This window comes from Diplotaxodon limnothrissa, linkage group LG9, assembly GCF_057381915.1.
Source record: "Diplotaxodon limnothrissa isolate DT_005_m linkage group LG9, D_limnothrissa_male_GT1.1, whole genome shotgun sequence".
Lineage (NCBI taxonomy): Eukaryota > Metazoa > Chordata > Actinopteri > Cichliformes > Cichlidae > Diplotaxodon > Diplotaxodon limnothrissa.
Genome location: NC_140604.1, coordinates 7,662,438 through 7,682,063, shown reverse-complemented (window position 1 = coordinate 7,682,063; position 19,626 = coordinate 7,662,438). Strand labels below are relative to the sequence as shown.

The 19,626-nt window shown below is 44.1% G+C and overlaps 1 protein-coding gene across 1 annotated transcript in view; it reads left to right on the top strand.

Annotated features, from left to right (window-relative positions):
- Positions 1-12,804: 12,804 nt before the first annotated feature.
- Positions 12,805-19,626, top strand: part of zeb1b (zinc finger E-box binding homeobox 1b) — a 56,518-nt gene continuing 49,696 nt past the window's right edge. Inside the window, exon 1 of the mRNA XM_085362607.1 lies at positions 12,805-12,866. Coding sequence (XP_085218733.1) covers positions 12,809-12,866 — 58 coding nt within the window. The 5' untranslated portion in view covers positions 12,805-12,808. The remainder of the gene's footprint in view (positions 12,867-19,626) is intronic.

Genomic DNA, 19,626 nt, shown 5'->3' with positions numbered 1-19,626 from the left:
GAACAAAGGCATGTAATCAGGAACTTCAGTACAGGTGTTGTCACTGCTGCTTTTACTGAAAGCCTCTGTTTCATGCTGATAGTGCTCGGCGAGTGATATCAATATTTCTCATCTCCCAAAACAGGATATGAAAGAGAGCTGCCTTTTTCGATGAAACACAAAGGTACCACTCTCAAGCATTTGTGTCTCATAACTGTAACGCTTGATGAAATCATCAGGTATCACTGTGAAACGTATGATTAAACATCCAAAATTACATTCTGTGGCTGCATCTTTCCCTCTGGGCTGTGCATAGGAGCTGCTGAAGCTTTTATTTTTAACAACACATAGAGGTCTTAACTATGGAAAAAAGTTGTTGTGGCATCCCTACTTTGTGATCAATACAAGGATCTTTAGCTCAGGGCCAAATAGAATTAAGAATTGCTTTAGGATAATGACAGTATCGACCAGCGCTCAGCAAAGCGTTTCAAGTCATGGCAGGTTAATTCCCTTCTATGAAGGTGTATGGGGAGCCAGTCAGAGGCAGGTTTGGTGGTCAAAGTAATCCTCTCTAGCGTGGTGCTGCTGCTTTGGGTCTATGCGCAGCCACTACCCCCGCTAAAAACCACTGCAAAATGATTTATGACATATTCTTTGGAAGCTGAGACCTTTCAGAACCTCTGTGCCATCACAAAAGTGAAGAAATTCTGGCAAACTCTGACATAGACCGCACTAGTAAAATTTAACCACTGCAAGGTTATGGAATAATTTATCCTCTTCTTTGGCATGCGCGCACATACCTGCGAAACCAAAAGTCCTGAGGCGACTCATGGATGACATGTCATGAATTACAGGTCAGAGTGAGTTATAGCCGGATCCGCCTACAAAACATTAAGGCTGACATTGTAATATAACATAATAACACAATTGCAGATGAGAAAAAATGGTTCGGCAACATTCGTAGGAAAGAATGAGCTCTTTACGTGAGCTTAAAGAACCAAGTACAAGAACTCAACCTAAGAAAAAAGAGCAGTATAAGGCCTCCCTCTCCTTTTCCAGCTGATATATTTTTCAGCGAGGTACTCTGAGCATTCTTTGTTGCATATTCCCTCTATGAATAAAAGTATTTTACCTTGCTCATTATGTGAGACGTTGAGGTGTTTTGATGTTTGGAGATGAAAATGCTTTGAGATGAAATATTCATTTTTTTTTTAGTTGGCTTAATTATGTATGTGTCCACTGTCAAGTTGGAAACTGCTGCTCCTATGAGGGATGTTTCAAGCGTACCTTTTTGCCATTGGCACAGAATACATTACCTCCTTATTACAGGGACTGCCTGGCATACACTCATATGCAACCTTATGGAAATATTAAATGAAGAGGCTGCACACCTCAATGGACACACTGAATAAGCATGAGCATCTCTCGGTCGTGACTCATAATGCGAAGATTGGGCTGATTGTTGCTTTTGGCTCACCTATTGCGTCATCCATTGTTTTACCAAGGCTTACAGTGAAAAAGTAAACCTGAGCTCCTTGGTCCTTTATTTCAATTAACCCTTTCCGTTCAATAAATAATGACTTCTGTGTTTTAACTCATAAACCAGTGGTGGTGGTGGTGCCTTAGGTGCAATATGGTTGCATTGAAGTCACATCCAATTGCGTGTGGCCAAGCTAGGGGGAATTTCCCAAGAAGCCACATCAAAAGGAACAGGCCAGCTTTTGAGGAAATGCTCAAAATGGAAAGTAGATGAGAAGATCAATACCACACTTATGTCAGTACAGTGAAGCTATATTTAGTAGCCTCTTAGCTTAGCACAAACATTTGAAAAAGGTGAAACCATCTCAAGCCATAACCCATGCAAATATAAGAATGTAGAGTTGGCAGAGTTTATCAGACAAGTCTTCAATTATTGAGATGCAGATGTGCTGATGGGCAGATTTTGTTTCCCTGGAGATAGCATCGCTGTTTTCCTGTAATGTTATGCTAAACCCCATGCTAGTGCTAAACTCTAGCTTATGTTAGCTGCACTATCACGGCATTTAGCTATTGAACAACGAATATTATAAGAGAGATTACTATTTTCAGCTCTTCGTTTTTGTTCTGGGAGTCATGTATAGTAGTTTTGCATGAGCTGTTGGTAAAAAAAAAAAGTATATATATTAAGTTGACCCTTTCGCAGCCTCCTAACCCTAGAATGGTAACATCAGGTGATTTTCACCCACGCAATTGCAAACACATTCCCAGTTCTATCATTTTTTATTAGAAACTTTAGAACTATTAGAAACTGTTTCACTAATTTTAGAACCTTTTCATGATATCTTTTTTCGTGTTATTAAAATAAACAAACAGAAAACTTCAATTTGCCATGTAGTGTTGCACTTAAATATATTTTGATGGAAAGTATGTTTTATCTTATATTAAATATATTATGTTGACTAAAATAAACCCAAGATTAAGGATAGTGTAAGAAAAATGCACATTAGTAGCCCATACTGTGCTGCAGACACAGACAACTGGAGACATCATGGCGTAAGCATTCCTGTTAGGCTTCTTAGGAGTTGGCTAATAGACTGTTTCTCAAATGATTTGTATGTTTCTGTAATCTTTCATCCAGCAATATGTGCAAACAAATATTTTTTTGATTAAATGTATCACACAGATACATTTGCTGTAATGGTTCAGTGTTATGCTCCATTGATTTCTTTACATTTTAGAGAAATCCAATGTGCCGGCTCAGATTTGGGTTTATAATATCACAAATTTAGTTTAGTGAACTTAGTAACTTTTAATTTTAAACAGAGTTTACAGGTCTCCTGTATCTGGCAGCTCGGTATTCAACATTCTTTATCCAGTATGTCCAAACCATTTCATCCTTACCTCTCCAACTTTGTCTCCAAACTGCTCAACCTGATCTTCTGATATGCATCAACTCCATCCTGAATGCTTTGCAACATTCTTCCTTCTTTGACTTCCACCATTTAATCCTGGCCTCTGCCTTCACTTGCTTCTTCATATTCTTGATTTCCAAACACAGACTAGAGACAAACATCTAATGTTACATCTACCTGCACCATGATAGAATAGTTTGAATCTACCTCAGATGCTCCTGGCCTCACCTCCCTTCCACACGGTCACCTACATACACAATAAATCTACCTTCCTTCTCTCCAACATATCAGCCAGATCGCTCCATTTACCAGTCACAGTCCCTCCATTTTTTGTCCCTAATTTCACCTCCACATTCCCTTCCTTTCTTTCTCCTTCACTGTCTCCTCACTCCTTCCCTGTCTCCTGCTCCCTTGTCTTCAACCAAAGTAGTTGCCACTGTTGTTAAACGAGGCCCGACCGCTCCTCTGTGGAAATCTCATTCTTTACGATCCACATGCATGATTTTATGCCAGATGCACTTCCTTCCAGGCTTGGGACCAAAACTGGGAGTAGACAGCCTTGGCCCCCCCATGGCTGGTTTGTGGGTGTCCTTGCATTTGTGGCTATTTAAAGTTTCCAACAGCCTAACTTCTGCCTGGCTTTGTTGCTCCTCTCCCTTCCAAAGCACTGAAGTCAAGACTCTTTGGCTCCTTTCAAAGCTGTAAACCATGAAAATGAAACACTAGTCTATCTGACTTTCAGTTTTGTCCAGATGTCGCTTTGAGTACAGATGTGTAATGTTCTCCACGTGTTTCTAATATGGAGTTTCACTGCACACTTGGCTTACACCTTCGGGGTGAATACTCAAGAGGTGATTGAGGTGAAGAGATTGGTTCAACTACATGAATCTACTGTATATAAATTGCCACTCTTGTCAGTACACCTTAAAGGACCAGTAAGCTAAATTAGCGATTTGGTATTAAGTTCTACACGTGGTATCGTCATATAATCTTCCCCTGCAAAAAACACACAGTTTATTTAGGCCAACAACATGAGCATTACACTATATTCTAAACAGTATACTGTCCTTTCAAGTACTGCCAGCAAAGGCTTACAATAAATCAGTGTTTAACCAAATCTTGCAATGCGTCATTGATAATTTCCATAACTACAAGAATCCTACTGTATTTCTTAAAACCTTTCCCCATCAAAAACAGCACCCACTGCTGAGTGAGTTTCCTCGTCCTCAACACCCCATTACGACACGAAACGCGCTCTATCTCTGTACATGTTTATTTCCAAAGCCTTGCTGGTTGTTATGTTATTATTACAGTCATTTCCTGTGCTGGAATTTCATTTTGGGGCTCCCCTTTTGCTCTTAAAACTTACTAGCAGCCCGTCACCCTTTCAGCACCTCTGGCTGGCTCTTGTAAAGGTGTGGGTGGCCGTGCTTGGACCCTGAAGTGGTCGCACGGACGCTGAGCTGTGAAATTACATTAAGCCGCCAGGCTAAGGCCCATGGCAATCCTCCCTTAATGAAAACTGTTTCGCAGCGCAGGCTGCTCGGAGCACCGGAGACAATCTGTTTGACAAGCGGGGTTTAATATGGAGAGGTTGAGTAAAGGGACACCATAGTAATTGCTGGCATTTTGGATGTTCATTTATAGTGCTCCGCCGCTATTCATGTGCACAGAAAAATGTTCTGATGTTCTGTGAGTGTGTGTGGGAAAGGAGTAGGTGTGCGGTATTCATATTCATCCAGTGAAAACATCAGTGGCCTATCACAGATTGAAACATAAGCACATACACAAACATAAACCACCCACGCGCTATTTACTCATAGAGCCTCACCATTGTACCTGTAACTGCATACTCGCAGATGTGTTTCCTTGTAATGGAACTGTGACATATAGATTCATATCATCAGTTGGGGGAATGACGTGTAGAAGTGGGTATTAAAAGGTCACACAATCAGCGAAAAGTACACCGTTATATTATGGGAGCCACCGCATTTAATTTTAGTAACATGAAGAGGAAAATTAGGAGAAAATGTTCTAAATAAAAACATTTGCTAAAAGAGATGTTCGCCTTTTTGCTAACAGAAGTGGTTGAAATGAAAAGCTTTTGACATGACGTACAATTTGCACCTAATTTTAAACTACCAAACCATGCAGAGTGGAGCAGCATTACTTGTTTTGTGTGTAGATTACCAAAAAGATAAAGGTAAACAAACTTCAGGGACAGCAGCATGAAGGAGATGAGACTCGGAGCCAAATGACTCATTTGCAGCTTTCACTTCAGCTCAGACGTTGAGAGGACACTAAACTAAGTTTAACGATAAGTTATAAGTTATCCTATTACTATTACATTTTACAGCTGTTTTTTTTTTTCTACAGCGGGACATCCCCCCAAAACAACTGCAGAGTCATAATGATCATTTTAAACATTATATCATACACCGATCAGGCGTAACATTATGAGCCCTGACAGATGAAGTCAGTAACACTGATTTTCTCTTCATCATGGCACCTGTTAGTGGGTGGGATTGATTAGGTAGCATTTTGTCCTCAGAACGAGAAATAGAGTTTGACACAGGCCAAATTGTGATGGTTAGATGACTGGATCACAGCATCTCTGAAACTGCATCTTTGTGGGTTGTTAGAATAAAGGAGTTAGAATAAAATGAACATCAGTTTGTTATGTATCGGGCTGGAAAGCCGCAAACCAGTCAGGGTCCCTATGATGATCTCTGTACACTCCTGAAAGCACTAGCAGTGGACATGTCAGCATCAGAACTGGACCACGGAGCAATTCAATTCAATTCTATTCAATTCAATTCAGTTATATTTATACAGCGCTAAATCACAACAATAGTCGCCTCAAGGCGATTTATATTGTAAGGTACACCCTACAATAATACATACAGAGAAAAACCCAACAATGCTATGACCCCTATGAGCAAGCACTTTGGCGAAAGTGGGAAGGAAAAACTCCCCTTTAACAGGAAGAAACCTCAGACAGAACCAGGCTCAGGGAGGGGCGGGGCCATCTGCTGCGACTGGTTGGGGTGAGAGAAGGAAGACAGGATGAAAGACAGCGGCAGCAGTGTGATGCTTTTGGGCAATGTTCTCCTGGGAAGCCCTGGGTCCTGCCATCAATGTGGATGCTCTTTTGACACCTACCTAAGCATTGTTGCAGACCATGTACACCGTTTCATGGAAACAGTACTCCCTGATGGCTATGGCCTGTTTCAGCAGGATAATTCACCTTGACACAAATCAAAAATGGTTTGGGAATAGTTGAAGGAGCACAAAAGAATGAGCATGAGATGTTGGCTTGGCCCCCGAATTCGCCAGATAGGCAGGTGTTCATATTGTTACGCCAGATTATTGCAGGTCTGCAAAGTGCTGTGGGGCACCTGTGGTTCACTTTGGAGGTGCAAACATAGAGAGACTGAGTAGAAAGAAGTTCCAGTGTAATAAAATTCCATAATGTCTCCAGCTTTCAGTTACCTCTACTCTAACAGACATGTTCTGAAAGCTTGGCCACATAAAATAGAAATTACCACCAGTGATAGATCAAGTAGACATGAATGGAAAAAATTAGAAAAACTGGCAAACCAAATTTATCTTTGCCGTATCACCCAGTTAATAACATCTTCTTTTCACTGCAGTGCACCTCATTTCACATTTGTTCCTTCACCACAGATTGCCTTTGAACTGTGAGAGAAGATGCCTTCAAAAAAATAACACCTTGATGGACCAAGTTTGACATCTTCCCAGAGAACTCAAACGCCGTTCCAGCCGCAAGGACAAATGAACAGTAAAATGCAACGGGAGTTCCAATAAATACAGTATAAATTTAAACTGGGCTTTCCACAGTGTGGCTGTCTCCTCTTGACAGTCACAGGAGGAGGGGGAAGACTGACGCAAGCATGTCTGGAGCAAGGAGGTGTGCGTTCATGTGTGTGCACGTGCACATGCGGGGATAAGTTCACACACACGTCTTCCTAGCCAAAACAAGTATATTTCTTGGCCTGGTGTCTAGACAGGCAGCGTTACTTTTACCCATGGGTCAAAAGCTCTCTGCCCCGTGGCCACCCACCCCTGTGTAATCATGGGAGCAAAGGGAGTTTGTGTCTGTGAGGGGTCTTAACTCCTGCTGCATGCTAATCCTGCGTGAGTTATTATCTAATGGTGATACTTGAGAAAGAAAGAAAATACAATAAAGGGACTTTTTATTGCTCACACTTCCCTCCAGTTGTGTCTCAGGTAAAAAGGTGCACGTATTAATTTAACGAGAAACAAAAACCTGCTTATTAGCCATGATGAGAGCTACTCGACCTCTGAAAACACATGTATGATGTTATTTGTGGCTCTGAAAGGAAAGCTGAGATGTGTCTCACATGAACTCTGGAGAGTATCAGGAGTTGTCCGCTCTCACATGTAGCAGGCAACAGGAGAAGACTTCCAAACGCTGGAAATATATGTGCTATTCACACACGGATGAAATCGGACAATATGCAGACTTTGTATGGCATCGAGGGTCGGGACGATTTTTAGCACAGGGAGGAATGCAAAGAAATGGAAATAAAGTAGCTGCGACCAGAAGGGTGTACTATGAAGCAACACTAATGGGTTAGCGAGCTACATTGTGCTTAAAGTCAGACCTAGCACTCTCTTTTAGCCTGTCTAATATCGTAATATTAGTCAGTATGCCTGATAAGCATGATCAGATTATAATTCTAAGGTTCTAATTCTTTTTTATTTAGAAAATCCTGTAGGTGCATAAATGCAACTTTTGAAGCCTTACCTTACTAATAACGCTGAACAAAGCTCAGCTGTAAAGTCACATGGTCACCGGAGTTTGGAAATGCCATATCTATAGATACAATGGTTCAGGAATGGTTCTAGGAGCGTAACAATGAGTTTGAGGTGTTGACTTGGCATCCAAAATTCTCCAGATCAGACCAACACAGCAAAATACACAGACCCATCATCGGAGGACCGAGCAGTGAGTGTGATAATATGAGGCTACATAAGAGGAAAAGTTGTTGGGCACATGACATTTATAGATGGCCTGTAGTTATACCAAAATACAGACTGACAAGCTGCTTCCCAGTCTCCTGAAGTCTGGCAGAAAAGGAACATTTCAGTGTGATAATGGTCCAAACCAACACTGCCAAAATCACACAAGTTTTTTTAGAGATGATGAAAACTAGGACCAAGTCACTTGGCTTAAATCCAAGAAGAAAACCTTCAGGGTAGCAGAGTAGAGCAACACAACCCTTTCAGCAAAGAACAGCAGGGAAATGGCTTTCTAAAGATGGAGTCTGACATCAGAAATAAAAGTGACACGCAACTCAAATGACATTTAGGTGACATTGCACTGCGTACTGACATTTATTTTACACAGATTAAACAGCCTTTTGTAGTCTGTCAGAGCTGCTTTTAGCCACTATATACACTGGTGTGTTCAATCTTTATCAGTTCACCACTATTAACTGCCTGCTATTTACAGTTGTAGTGTGTAGTTTTTGTCACAGCAGACAAATGCATTTAGTTTGGCACCTAGGATCCAGCTCATCATTCAGGTGGATGCTGGGCTGGTGGATCTTCTGCAGCTCCTTAAAGAGCTGCAGAAGATCCACCATATACCGTGTTTGGTATATGCTGTGATGAGAGTTTGGCAAAAAATCCTCTTTATCAAAGTACATTTTCAGACTGGAGCTGTATATCAGTATTCACAGGGTAAGCACTCATGACAGTAGAAAGTAGGTGGAGAAAGTGTAATCAGATTCTTTGGGGGGTCTGACAGCTGTTCTTGCTCCGTCCTCCTCACCTTTCTCTCAACTCAAACATCTGAGGCGTGGCTCACTCCAGCAAGCATGTCAGCTACTTCCTGTCTTGAGGGGGGAACAAAATAAAAAAAAAAATCCATGGAAGGAGACGGAAGCGAGCTGAGAATACTGTGCCCGAGATTGACATCTAGCCCTCAAAACACTGCATTGTTGTCTCTGAGAGCCTGACAGCTTGCATTGAGCCGCTGCTGAATACTTCAGCCCATATTTGTTTTAGGAGTTTTCCCCACGGGGGCCGACTTGACCTCAGAAGAGAGACATGAGAAAATTCTCAGGCTCTGTTGATTCACGACGAGCCAGATTGTTAAAAGCAGCAGCTTTTATAAATCAACAAACTCTGCTCACTCGTGCAGTGCTTACTCACGAGGATGTGTGGCACTGAAATGGATCTTTTCTCATCTCCACAGTATCGCTTTGCACTGAAGGCTCAACCTCAGGACTTTTAAACTGTGTGTATATGTGTGCGTGTCTGTCAGCCCTGGCTGTAGCTGAGCAGAATGGCTGTGATAGTGTTTTGTTGGGGGGGGTCTGAAAGGGGGAGGGGGACCTCACATTTAGGCTGGCGTCTCTTGGGAGAGATTAAGCAGTTTAGTCTCTGCTGCGTCTCTCTCTCTATCACTGCCTCCAGCCGGTCCCCTGTATTCGGAGCGAGGCAGGCTGCGCATTTTCTGTCGTCCTTTTGTTTTGTTTTTGTTTGTGGCAGTTTCTGTTCCTCTCTTTCGCTCTCATTTCCTCTGCTCCTTCTCTTGCTTGTTCTCCTTCCCTCTATTCTGCCTGCTCGTGACACTCTTTCGCTTTCCTTCAGACTCTTTCTCTATTTTATAACCTCCTCCCCTCCCCTTTTATGTTTTTCACCCTTTCGACCTCTGGACATCCAGCTGATTCTCTTAGCTGACAGCCCAGATGGCACACACACACACACACACACCAAACCACCCCCAAAACACAAACTGAATACTGTCAGCCCCTCACTCACCGATAGGCTGCTTCAGCTGGGCCATCCTGCCGAGCTGATCCCCCTTGTCCTGTGTGGAGTACTGTGGAGTTCAACCACTACTCACATTAATCTCCTAAACGATCCTGGACCTAAGAGGATCAATACTCATTTTCAGGGAGCAGCATGATCCCTTAATGTAGTGGAGGATGGCTGCTTATCCCTCCCGCCCCCCCTTCATTCACCCCCTCCCCTCCTCTATTTTAATTCCCCATTGGATGAGCAAGAGTCAGCCTTTCATTTCATTTCATGGGCCACTTTATTTAAGGCAAGATCGTGCTTTTATTGCTGTTGTCATTTCTCAGGTGACTGGCACCTGTATGTCCTGGTCATAGAGGGGATAAAAACGGCCTCCATCTTCATTAGGGTTTCACTCTGAGGAGCTTGTTTTTATGACATTCGATCTGTCTCTTGTAATAGACTCTCTTCCCTCCCCAACATTCATCCCAATCACGGTGGGGTCACACAGGGTGCCTATGTATAACTGAGAGCGTGCGTTTCCCATTTGCGTGAATTCGCTGCAGTGCAAACTTTGCAGAGGTTTGCAAGAGCAAATAAATCGCTCTGGTTTTACTCCACTTACTTTGAAACACATCAGAGGCGTCTTCGGTCTATTTCGTATTAGCGGTCCTCGTGTAATTGTTATTCTTTGTTTTCCACAGACGTTGAGAAAAAGAAAAAAATGACTTCATGCTATAATAGCGGCGTGATCCAAGGAAAATGGGAAAGATCTGACTTTCCACTGGATAACAAGCATCCTATTTTTCCAGACTCTGTGTGCAGCTCCGACCGCACGCTTAGCTTAGTGTCTCATCATTGATCTTTGCTGATGCAGACTGTTTCTGGGGCCTTTTTCATCAGGAGAGGTAGCCACAGTGCAATGAAAGGCAGGCTGCCTATTGGTGGAAGAGGCCACCTAGAGCAAGTTTGTAGGTGTTGTTTATGCTAAAGCTATTACTCTGCGTCTGGGCAGCCTGCCCCGAGAGCTGGACCGCTCTGCTGCTACTGTATTATTCACCTCAGAGGTCTGCCATCCCGTGTATACAAGCTGTCACATGTAGCTGAGTGATAAGCTGATTGTCCTGCAATGTGGGGTTTGTTACTCTGTGTGTGTAAATACTGTACGGGCAGATTTATATGTTGAAATGTTGTGTGTGATTAAATGATGAAATCTGCAAAGTCTAATCCAAAAATTATTGCCGAAAGACGTGTTTTTAAAAAAAAGCCTTCTTCTTTTTGCTGTTAACAAGTTAATGTATATTCCACACTTATTCATGTTTTATAAAACATCTATCTATAACTTAAAAGCTTACTAGGAGAAACCCTTGAAGCTGTTTTCTGAACTGTCATATTTCAGGGCTGCTGAGGTGTCAAAGCTCATCATTAAGGGTGAAGGGGAGATCATCAAATGTCATCTTTATGGGGAAAAGAGTTAAGAAAAGCGCTAGAAAGACTGTTAAGCTGATGATTAGGATATCCAACTCTGTTGATAACTCTCTCAAGATGTGATCCATTCTCTCTGCTGAAAAATCAAGTGAAAAAAAAGCATGCCATCTTTTTTTTGCAATTTTTACTCTGCAAAGCCGTTGACTTGTTCTGGCCCCTGGGCCCTACATTTGACACTTCTGGCTTGTAGTCATCTGCTTCAAGAATAGCCACGACTCTAACACACTGCTGCAAGTCATGGGACCGCGAGCATCATATAAACTTCATCTTTCCCCATCACTACAAGCATCCAGAGGAATTCACCTCAAACATGTGATCCTGGATATTTCTCTTCTGTTTACACAGTGTGGTTCGCCCTGTGTGTGTGTGTGTGTGCCCGTGTGTGTGTGTGAAGGTTTTAGGTCTGATTGGATACAGTCTGAACCTGCTGATTGTGCTGGCATGTCTGTGTCCTCTTCATCACCGCCGTAGAGGGTTCGGCTCAGGAGAACAGCAGGGTCTTTCTTTAGGTGGAGGATTGAATCAGTGATGACAGTCTCATGACTGCTTCCTCTTTCTGACACACAAACACACACAAGCCCTGGCTGCTGTTTTTTGCAACCCTACTGTGCTCACACACAGGAAAACATACATTCAAACAGAACAGGTCAGGCTCAGGTGTGAAAAAAAATGAAAATGATTAAAGATAGCAAACTCCCTTTAAAAATGCACCTGAGGAGTCTCCTGTGGAAGCCATGCTTCTTTTAAATCTTCATTAAAGTTTGCAGTCTCCTCTATCCGTGGCTACTTACCTAATTTACAAAACCCATCAGTGTGAGGGTAAGGGGGGTGGGGGCTGATCATCCTAAAATCTGGTTGGAAGGAGATTTGGGAATGGCAGTGACTGAGCAGTAGTGCTGGGAAGCCATAAAAAGAGAGCATACTAACTCAACTTGTGCCAAACGTGGCCTTTTTCATTTCAAGTGTTCACCTTCATTTTCCAGGGCCAAATTCTCTGAAAGGTTCCAAGAACAAAGATCCAGCACGTGACAGATACAAACCGGCTCCAGGCTTTTTTGCATTCTTCCTTGCAGTGCACTAATCTGCTTACCTACTGGAATACCTGTACAATCACACACACTCCCAAACTTATCCAAAACGGATTAAATAACTACTAATTCTTTTATTATTTACATCTCTGTCATGTATTTTTTTTATTTGTTCGTTTTGTTTTTGTTTTTGACATTTGTTCCACGTGCTTTAAAAGTCAACAAAACATCCAAATAATAATAATAATAATAATAATTTGGAGAAAAATATATTTTAACTAACTTCCAATTTGCGCTGTGGTCATAAAAATAAAATGTGGTGGAAATACCTTTCAGTATCATCAAAGAAAAATACACAGAAAAATATTTATGCTGTTTAAAAACACGCCACATTCGTGACAGCGGAGCAGGTACGGACTCCACGCAGCTTTCTCTCTCACTCCCAGCACTCCGCGTGAAGGATACTGGCAGCGTGGGTCGATGAGGTGCGGGAAGGTGATGCCGTAAAGAGTGTCGTAAACCAGGTGCGGAGAAGGGGAGGTGAAGGGAAGCCAGGAGGAGGAGGGGGGGAGAGAGGGGGGTGAGAGAGGAGGTGACTCTCCGGCAGCATTTAGACACAACGAAAGGATCATGGCGGATGGCCCCAGGTGTAAGCGCAGAAAGCAGCCGAACCCGAAAAGGACCAACGGTGAGTAAAACTACTTCCGACTCGGAGCTTTGCTTTCAGAGATACGGTGTGAACGCCGTCCTGTCTCCCAGTAATTTTGCCGAAAAGTTTCGTGGCCCAGAAGTCCGGTTTTTACTCACCGAAAGTGCTGGGAAGTAGCAAGTGAGCGCTGTATTACAGCCCTATGTGGTGTACCGTTATACCTGGGTCGCGGCTCTCCCACCGCCTAGCGGCTCTCTGCGCCGGAGACCGTTATACGCACCTCAGTCCGTTATGAGTGGAAAAGCTTTTGTTTCCACTTTAAACTGCTTTATTCGTTTAAACACACTTTGTCCGTCTCTACAGGCTGACAATCCATTGATTTAGTCCCATTCTGTCGAGTTATTGAGCCCACCACTAAACTCGGACCTGTTTCTGAGGGGAAACGGTCTACCTGATTCCTGTTGCGGACCTCGACGGACACATTGTGTTTTTACATATGGATAAAAGAAATCATTAAGCAGAACTGTGTTTTGGTTTGGTTTGTTTTTTCTCGACGATGTTGATAATTATCTGTATTATCTGTGCGCGTGTGAAGCAGAGGGGACACAACTGTTTGTTCTTTCTTTCGCGCACAGGCAGCAGGTAGCGACAGGACACTGTTGCTGCGCTACGAGGGCTGACAAAACGAATTTTCCCCCATTTAACCCGACCTGTCCCGTTATCCAGACACTTAAGTGTGAATGTAAACACAGTTTTCAAGCTTTAAAGCCGAGAAGCGCTGAAACTGTATCGGTGTATTGGAGCTCGCTTTGAACACTTGCCTTTCCTCTAACTTAACTGTTTCATTTCGATGCCGCACACGCCGTGAACATTAAATATGACTTGTCAGAGAGGGTTTGACAGTGAAGCAGTGGTAGAAAGCTTGGGAGAAACATGGATGGGGTAGCCGGAGGTTCCGGAGAACGAGGAGTATCTCACGCGCTGTTTGTGTGAGCAGGGCGAGCTCAGCCCATATAAGGACAGCGGATCCTCTCCTGTCGCGCATTGGGAATCCTGATTGTTGTAGGACGGTGGTCGCGAGCGAACCTCTTTACTTTTCTGTCTTTACTCACTTCATTACAGCTTGTAGCCCGCAGCAACATTTGAAATGGTTACATTGTTTAATGTTTTAACATGCCGACGTGCGAAGCAAGACGGGGTTTTTTGTTATTTAAGGGTGGTGTGAAAATACTGGTGAACCGTTACAAAGTCGCATGTGCGGCTCTACTTTGTTCAAATATCTGTCTCCTGGTTGTGTGACGCGCATAAATGGACTTTTGCGAGTATATAACGTCTGTTTTTTCCTGCTTCGCTCTTTCTATTTACGTGCTGGACTGTGGTGAAATCGTCGTTTCCGGTGCTCGGACTACTTTTTTTCTTCTTTTTTGATTGACAAAACAAGTTGTTCCGTCGTGGATCTGACAGCGTGTGGCGTCCATATCAAGTAGTCTCGGTCCTGCGTTAGCCTGTGTACCACCCAGTGTAGCTCACGGGAACTGAGGTGATACGCGAATATCGCTTTTATTTTTGCTTAGTAAGATGCGATGGCTCCTGCGCTGCTGAAAACGAGTTAGTGGGTGGGAAAATGCAAGCAAATTGTGCCGTGTGGATTTTCTGTTGATGTCTGATCAATTTAGGAGAAGAGTATAAAACAAAAACTTTGAGCCACTGCTATTTATGTTCTCCATTGTGATTTTGTTCTCTTTTCATAAGGGTGTGTTTGCATTTCATTCCTGGAGCGGTGTCCAACGTGTGGACACACCTCAGATAACGGTCCTGCTGTCAAAGTGTGGGTATTTCTATTACCCCTGGGAGGAAGGGAGCTTTTAAATGACTTCTCATGTGCTTTCCTTTGTTGCTCTTTCTCCTTTCTTTAAGTTAACGGGCCTGTATTAATCATTTCTCACTGATGACACGGCCCTATTGATATTTAAAGTCAAACAGATGTGCTCCTTGTTTCCTTGCCTCATTTGCATTTCCTTCAAAGGGGATGTTGAGGCCTGTGTTTTTAAAGTCCTTGCTTCCTACCACCACCTGACAAGGCAGGTGATCTGTCACATAAATGCACCTCTCAGCTGAAGGGGATTCCTCAGAGAAGTTAGATGAAGCTTTTTTTTTGTTTTTGTTTTGTTTTTGTCATGCTCATTTGATGTCTCTCCCTAATTATAAGACCCTGTTGCTTTTTTAATGAATGAAGCCCTTGAGTTTTGCTCGGCTTGTTATAGTCCGAGACTTTGCCAGCAGAGAGGGAGCCGAGATCAAGGTGAGCCCCATTCCCTGTTGTAAACAGAGAGGTGTTAACAGCCTGCAGGACAACAGGTGTTTGCAATCGGCGGGATACTACAGCTTCCTTTGTCGCTTCTCCCCCCCGCCCACCCCTCAGGAATAGCAGCGGTAATTTAAAACAGCAATTTGGGAATAGAGGAATGCGGACGGTATTAACATTCTTTGCAAAAATAAACAGGGTCATTGGGGGGGGGGGGGGGGGGGGGGGGGGGGGCGTGCTGTGAAGGAGCTTGTGCACAGGTAGCTTAGATTTCTGTTTATTTGATAATATGACGCAGACCTTTTTCCTCATCTCCTCGCGTGTCTCCCGCCCTGCATCACTCCCTCTTTTACTCCCTCTCCGTCATCCTTTTTCTCTCTGTCACACACACACACACACACACACACACACACACACACACTTGTACCACCTTGATGAATCATCCATCAAATAAGGCAAATGAGGTTGCGGGCTCGGCACTTGGCAACAGCTCATGTAATGTTGAAGAGTATGTTTATTGGCCTGGTAAAACTATACTTAAACTATACTTGGTGCCCTGGACTCACTCGCCCTGTCTAGAGACCACTGAATACAACCACATGCTGTAAGTTTGTGGAATAACAATTTAAAAAAGAGAAAGAAACATAACAAACCAATAGTTTAGCTGCAGCTTGTGCTGTTTGTGTGAAACAAGTGATGTTTGGGCCCGTAGCGGAGGCTTCGGGAGGAGGTGGGGATTGGCTGCCACTTGTGCATCTTAAAAGCCATCTGTTTACATTTAAAAGGTCCACCCCTGTTGTGGGAAGAGTTTAGCAGAGGAGGAAATTTTTCATTTATCTCGCTGCTTTTCACCAACTTCCCCGGCAGCTTCATTTGAAAGTGCCAAGTAAGAAGAAACCCCCCCCCCCAATCCCCCCAAAACCCCTCAGCTCCTCCTCCTCCTCCCTTCTCTCTCCGCTCTCAGTCTGTCCCCTCTCACTCCTTGTTCCAGATCTAGAGCTCGTCCTTTATTTCACATTTGGGCAGGGAAGTTTTGGGGGATTGGACAGGGGGGCGGGTTGGGACACAGTAGCCAGGGGTGCTGTTGATTGCCCCCTGACCTAGGCACCCATGCATGCTTAGAGTATGACTTCACTTTCCCCCCTCTGTGCCATTGTGAAGCTTCCAGCATGTCCAATTGTGTTTGTGTTTAAGTCTGTTCAATGACAGGGGGAAGAGGATGGTGGTGGTGGGGATGGTGAGGGGTCCTAGAGCACTTTTTTTTTCTCTGCTCCTCCTTTCTCCCCCCCCCCCAATCCCTCTCTGACCCCCTCTAAATTGCAAGCTCCGTGTTCCCAGTGGAGTCGAAAGGGGATGGGAGGTGGAGCGGCGAAAGATTTATACAACAGGTGACAAGTGAGGGAACGATGCTGGCAAGATATAAAGAATGATGCATAGGCAGCCAGCTCCCAGACCTCTGAAGTAGTTGCACAACTTGTTTTGAACATCAGCAAAAAATAAATAAAATAAAAATAACACAATGCAGGTAGAAATCGCCTACATTAAAACTTTTTGCTTTTTAGCTAAGCTTCACATTCTTCGTGTTGGAAATAAGCTTGAGATCATCTGACCGTTCGGTGGAATTAAAACGATGTGATGTACGACCACACTCCCACCTCTGTTAAGGCGGCTTAATGATTAGCTACTCCCATGGAGGCTGAGAGCATTAGCCTATAAAAAGGTGCTCTCCCTCCATAAAGAAGGAGTTTTAAACCCAGAGTCAGTTTCAGTAACCCCCTTAACTGTGCTTGGATGTGCTTTATTGGGGGGGGTTTGTGTGGCTGAATGCTTAACTGGACCATTGTGTGTCACGGCTTTAGTGAGAAAGCCTGAGGAGAAAGAGCCTGGTTACCTTTGGAGTTTGCCTGCTCTACCTCATACACTTTCAGTGGCAGAAGAAAAGGGCCATTCAGCAGGCCCCGGGATGGGGAGGGAGAGCCCTTTTCACACTGGGCTTGTGGGAAACTTCTCCTCCATACTGTGCATGCCATTTGCATATGACCCATTCTTTTCCCAAAGGTCCCTGTGAGGGAGGAATCCGTGGAACGTTCGCAGAATTCATCAAATCCCTCTCTCACGTGGCCCTCAGGGCCCCTCGAGAGGCTGGCATCGAAGCGCTCTGTTTGACATTTTTGTCTCAGAAATGTAGCTTGTGGCTGCGTCACGCTCACTCGCCTTAATGTTAACAGCAACGCATCCCCGTGGCATTTCTGTGCCATGTATGTTTTAAAGTGTGCTCGCCCATTCTGCTGATTTGAATGTCAGGGTGAATTGAAGGCTTAATTTGGCACAGCAGGCAGGAGTTTCCCCAAATCCCCAGCATGATGTGCATGACAGCCTCCGAGGCTCCTTAACTGTTGATGATGCAGCCGTATGCACAACGGCAGTCGTTGCCACTCGAAGGACAAAAATATCCTGGAGTTGCTGACTTAGGGTGTTTGGGGCCGGGGGTCCGGATAATGGGGGTAAGCGGTGGGAGCTTGTAGCGACGCGTCAGCTCGGTGAACTGGACAAAAACACAACTGTCGCACCCTCCCACCCATCCAGAATCATCCTGGGTTACTTCACTCCAGGTCATGTTGGTAGTGTAGTAACAGCATCCACGCTTTTCTTGTTGTTGAGCAAGGTGTGTGTCTCTGACTGCCTTGACCCTAGCCACAGATACTGCCACAGAAAGCGGTGTAGGCTGGTATTTGATGCAGTGCAGGGAGGAGAGCTCACTTAAGTGTATCATGTAAGCTAACTGAGCAGAAAAGCCTCCTTTGCCCTCCTCTCCTGACTCCAAAGCAGTGAGTCATGGGCAGAAAGGTGTATTTGCAACCTTTTGAACTCTCCCAGTCTTTCTTCTTTCCCTCGCTCCTTCCACACAGGTGTGGGTGTGATGGACAGTGATCCTGAGTAGTGTGTATACTTGTGGGAGAGATTACCTCTAAATTGCCATCCTGCCGGAGGTAAACGTTGCGTACACCCTGTCCGTTGCTGTCTGTTGATGTGTGTTTTTAATCATGTTTTTGGGTCTGTCTACAGACCCCTCCTCACATCATCACCGCCGCTACCTCCTTCTCTCCCATCCCACCCATCCCCCCCCTCCCTCCCTGGGGTCCTCAGTGGAGCGGTTAATGAAAAAGACTGGACTGACACAATAGGCAGAAGGCACACCCGGTGTGGGGCTTTTACACCAGCTTGTGTTTGCAGCAAAAGCTCATCAGGGCGAACCTCTGCTGACCACCTTTCTGTCGTGTTTTTGAGACATAGATGTTGGACATCTTATCCTTTTTTATTGTGCCCGACCTTGTTACGGTCCCAGAGCGTCTCTGTCTAGAGGGATGAAATTAGATGACATCAGTTGAAAAGTAATCCACTGCCGTGTATTGTGCTTTGAACACAACCCAGCGGCTGGCTTTTTGCCAGCCCCTTATGATGACCATATTGATTTTCCTCTCCATAGCACACAGAACTGATAATGGCACTCCTGGGGGGGGGATACACATTCATATTCACATTTGATTCCAGTTGCCCAGTCTGGTTGTGATGTCCCGAGGGACACGGTGACTAACAAATCGACTGCTCCTATGCCTTCCCAAGCCTGTGCAACAAGGTAGCTGAAGCTGGGCTAGCCTTGCAATTGCTTCAGCGAGAAACGACAAAAAAAAATCTTAGTCACCCTGTTTGTTAGTCAGAGAAGAGAAGGCCGGCCGCTATGCTGAATGTCAACATGGATAAACATCCTCACAGGATTAATGAGAGGAGAATGGGCAGTCTGAAAACAGAGGGAGGGCAGAATAGCGGAGGCATGGAGATTCCTCATTGCCCCATTTAACCCTTGAGCGTTTTATTGAGGTCCTCACTGTCCAACAACTGCGAGCTGACTTACCGTTACAAGAAGGAAGCTACAGTATCGGACAAAGAATCAAGTGATAGTTTGTCTGTGCAACAGCAAACGCATTAAAACAAAGACACATAAAAGTACTTTCGGTTAGTGTTTTCTGCAAGTCTTATAAGACAGGAGGCTCAAAATCTGCTTCGCTGAGAGCCATGTCATAGTCATGCACTATATTATATATGTATAGTATGTTGACATGCTTTCATTTAATCAGTAATTAATGTCTCATATAGAATTTTCACATAGAGTTTGCACTGTTCAAACGCTTCAACAAGCCCATGATGAAAAGTTTAGTCTCCTTTACAGGGTTTAGTCAAGCAGCCAACTCACAGCAATCTGTTTCACGAGCCTGAATCTCACAGCTGCTGGCAGTGTGGAGCATTTAATAAAACCAAATACATCCTGATGTAAAAGCACAGTAATGACTCTGTAATTGTGTTTTTGCACAGAAGTCTGCAAGTCTCACCTCACAGGCCTAAAAAAAAATCAGCTTTACCTCTAACATATTGCTTAGCCATGAAACTGGCTACATGTAAGCATGAACCTTACCTTTACAGCTCCAGCACTTTGAG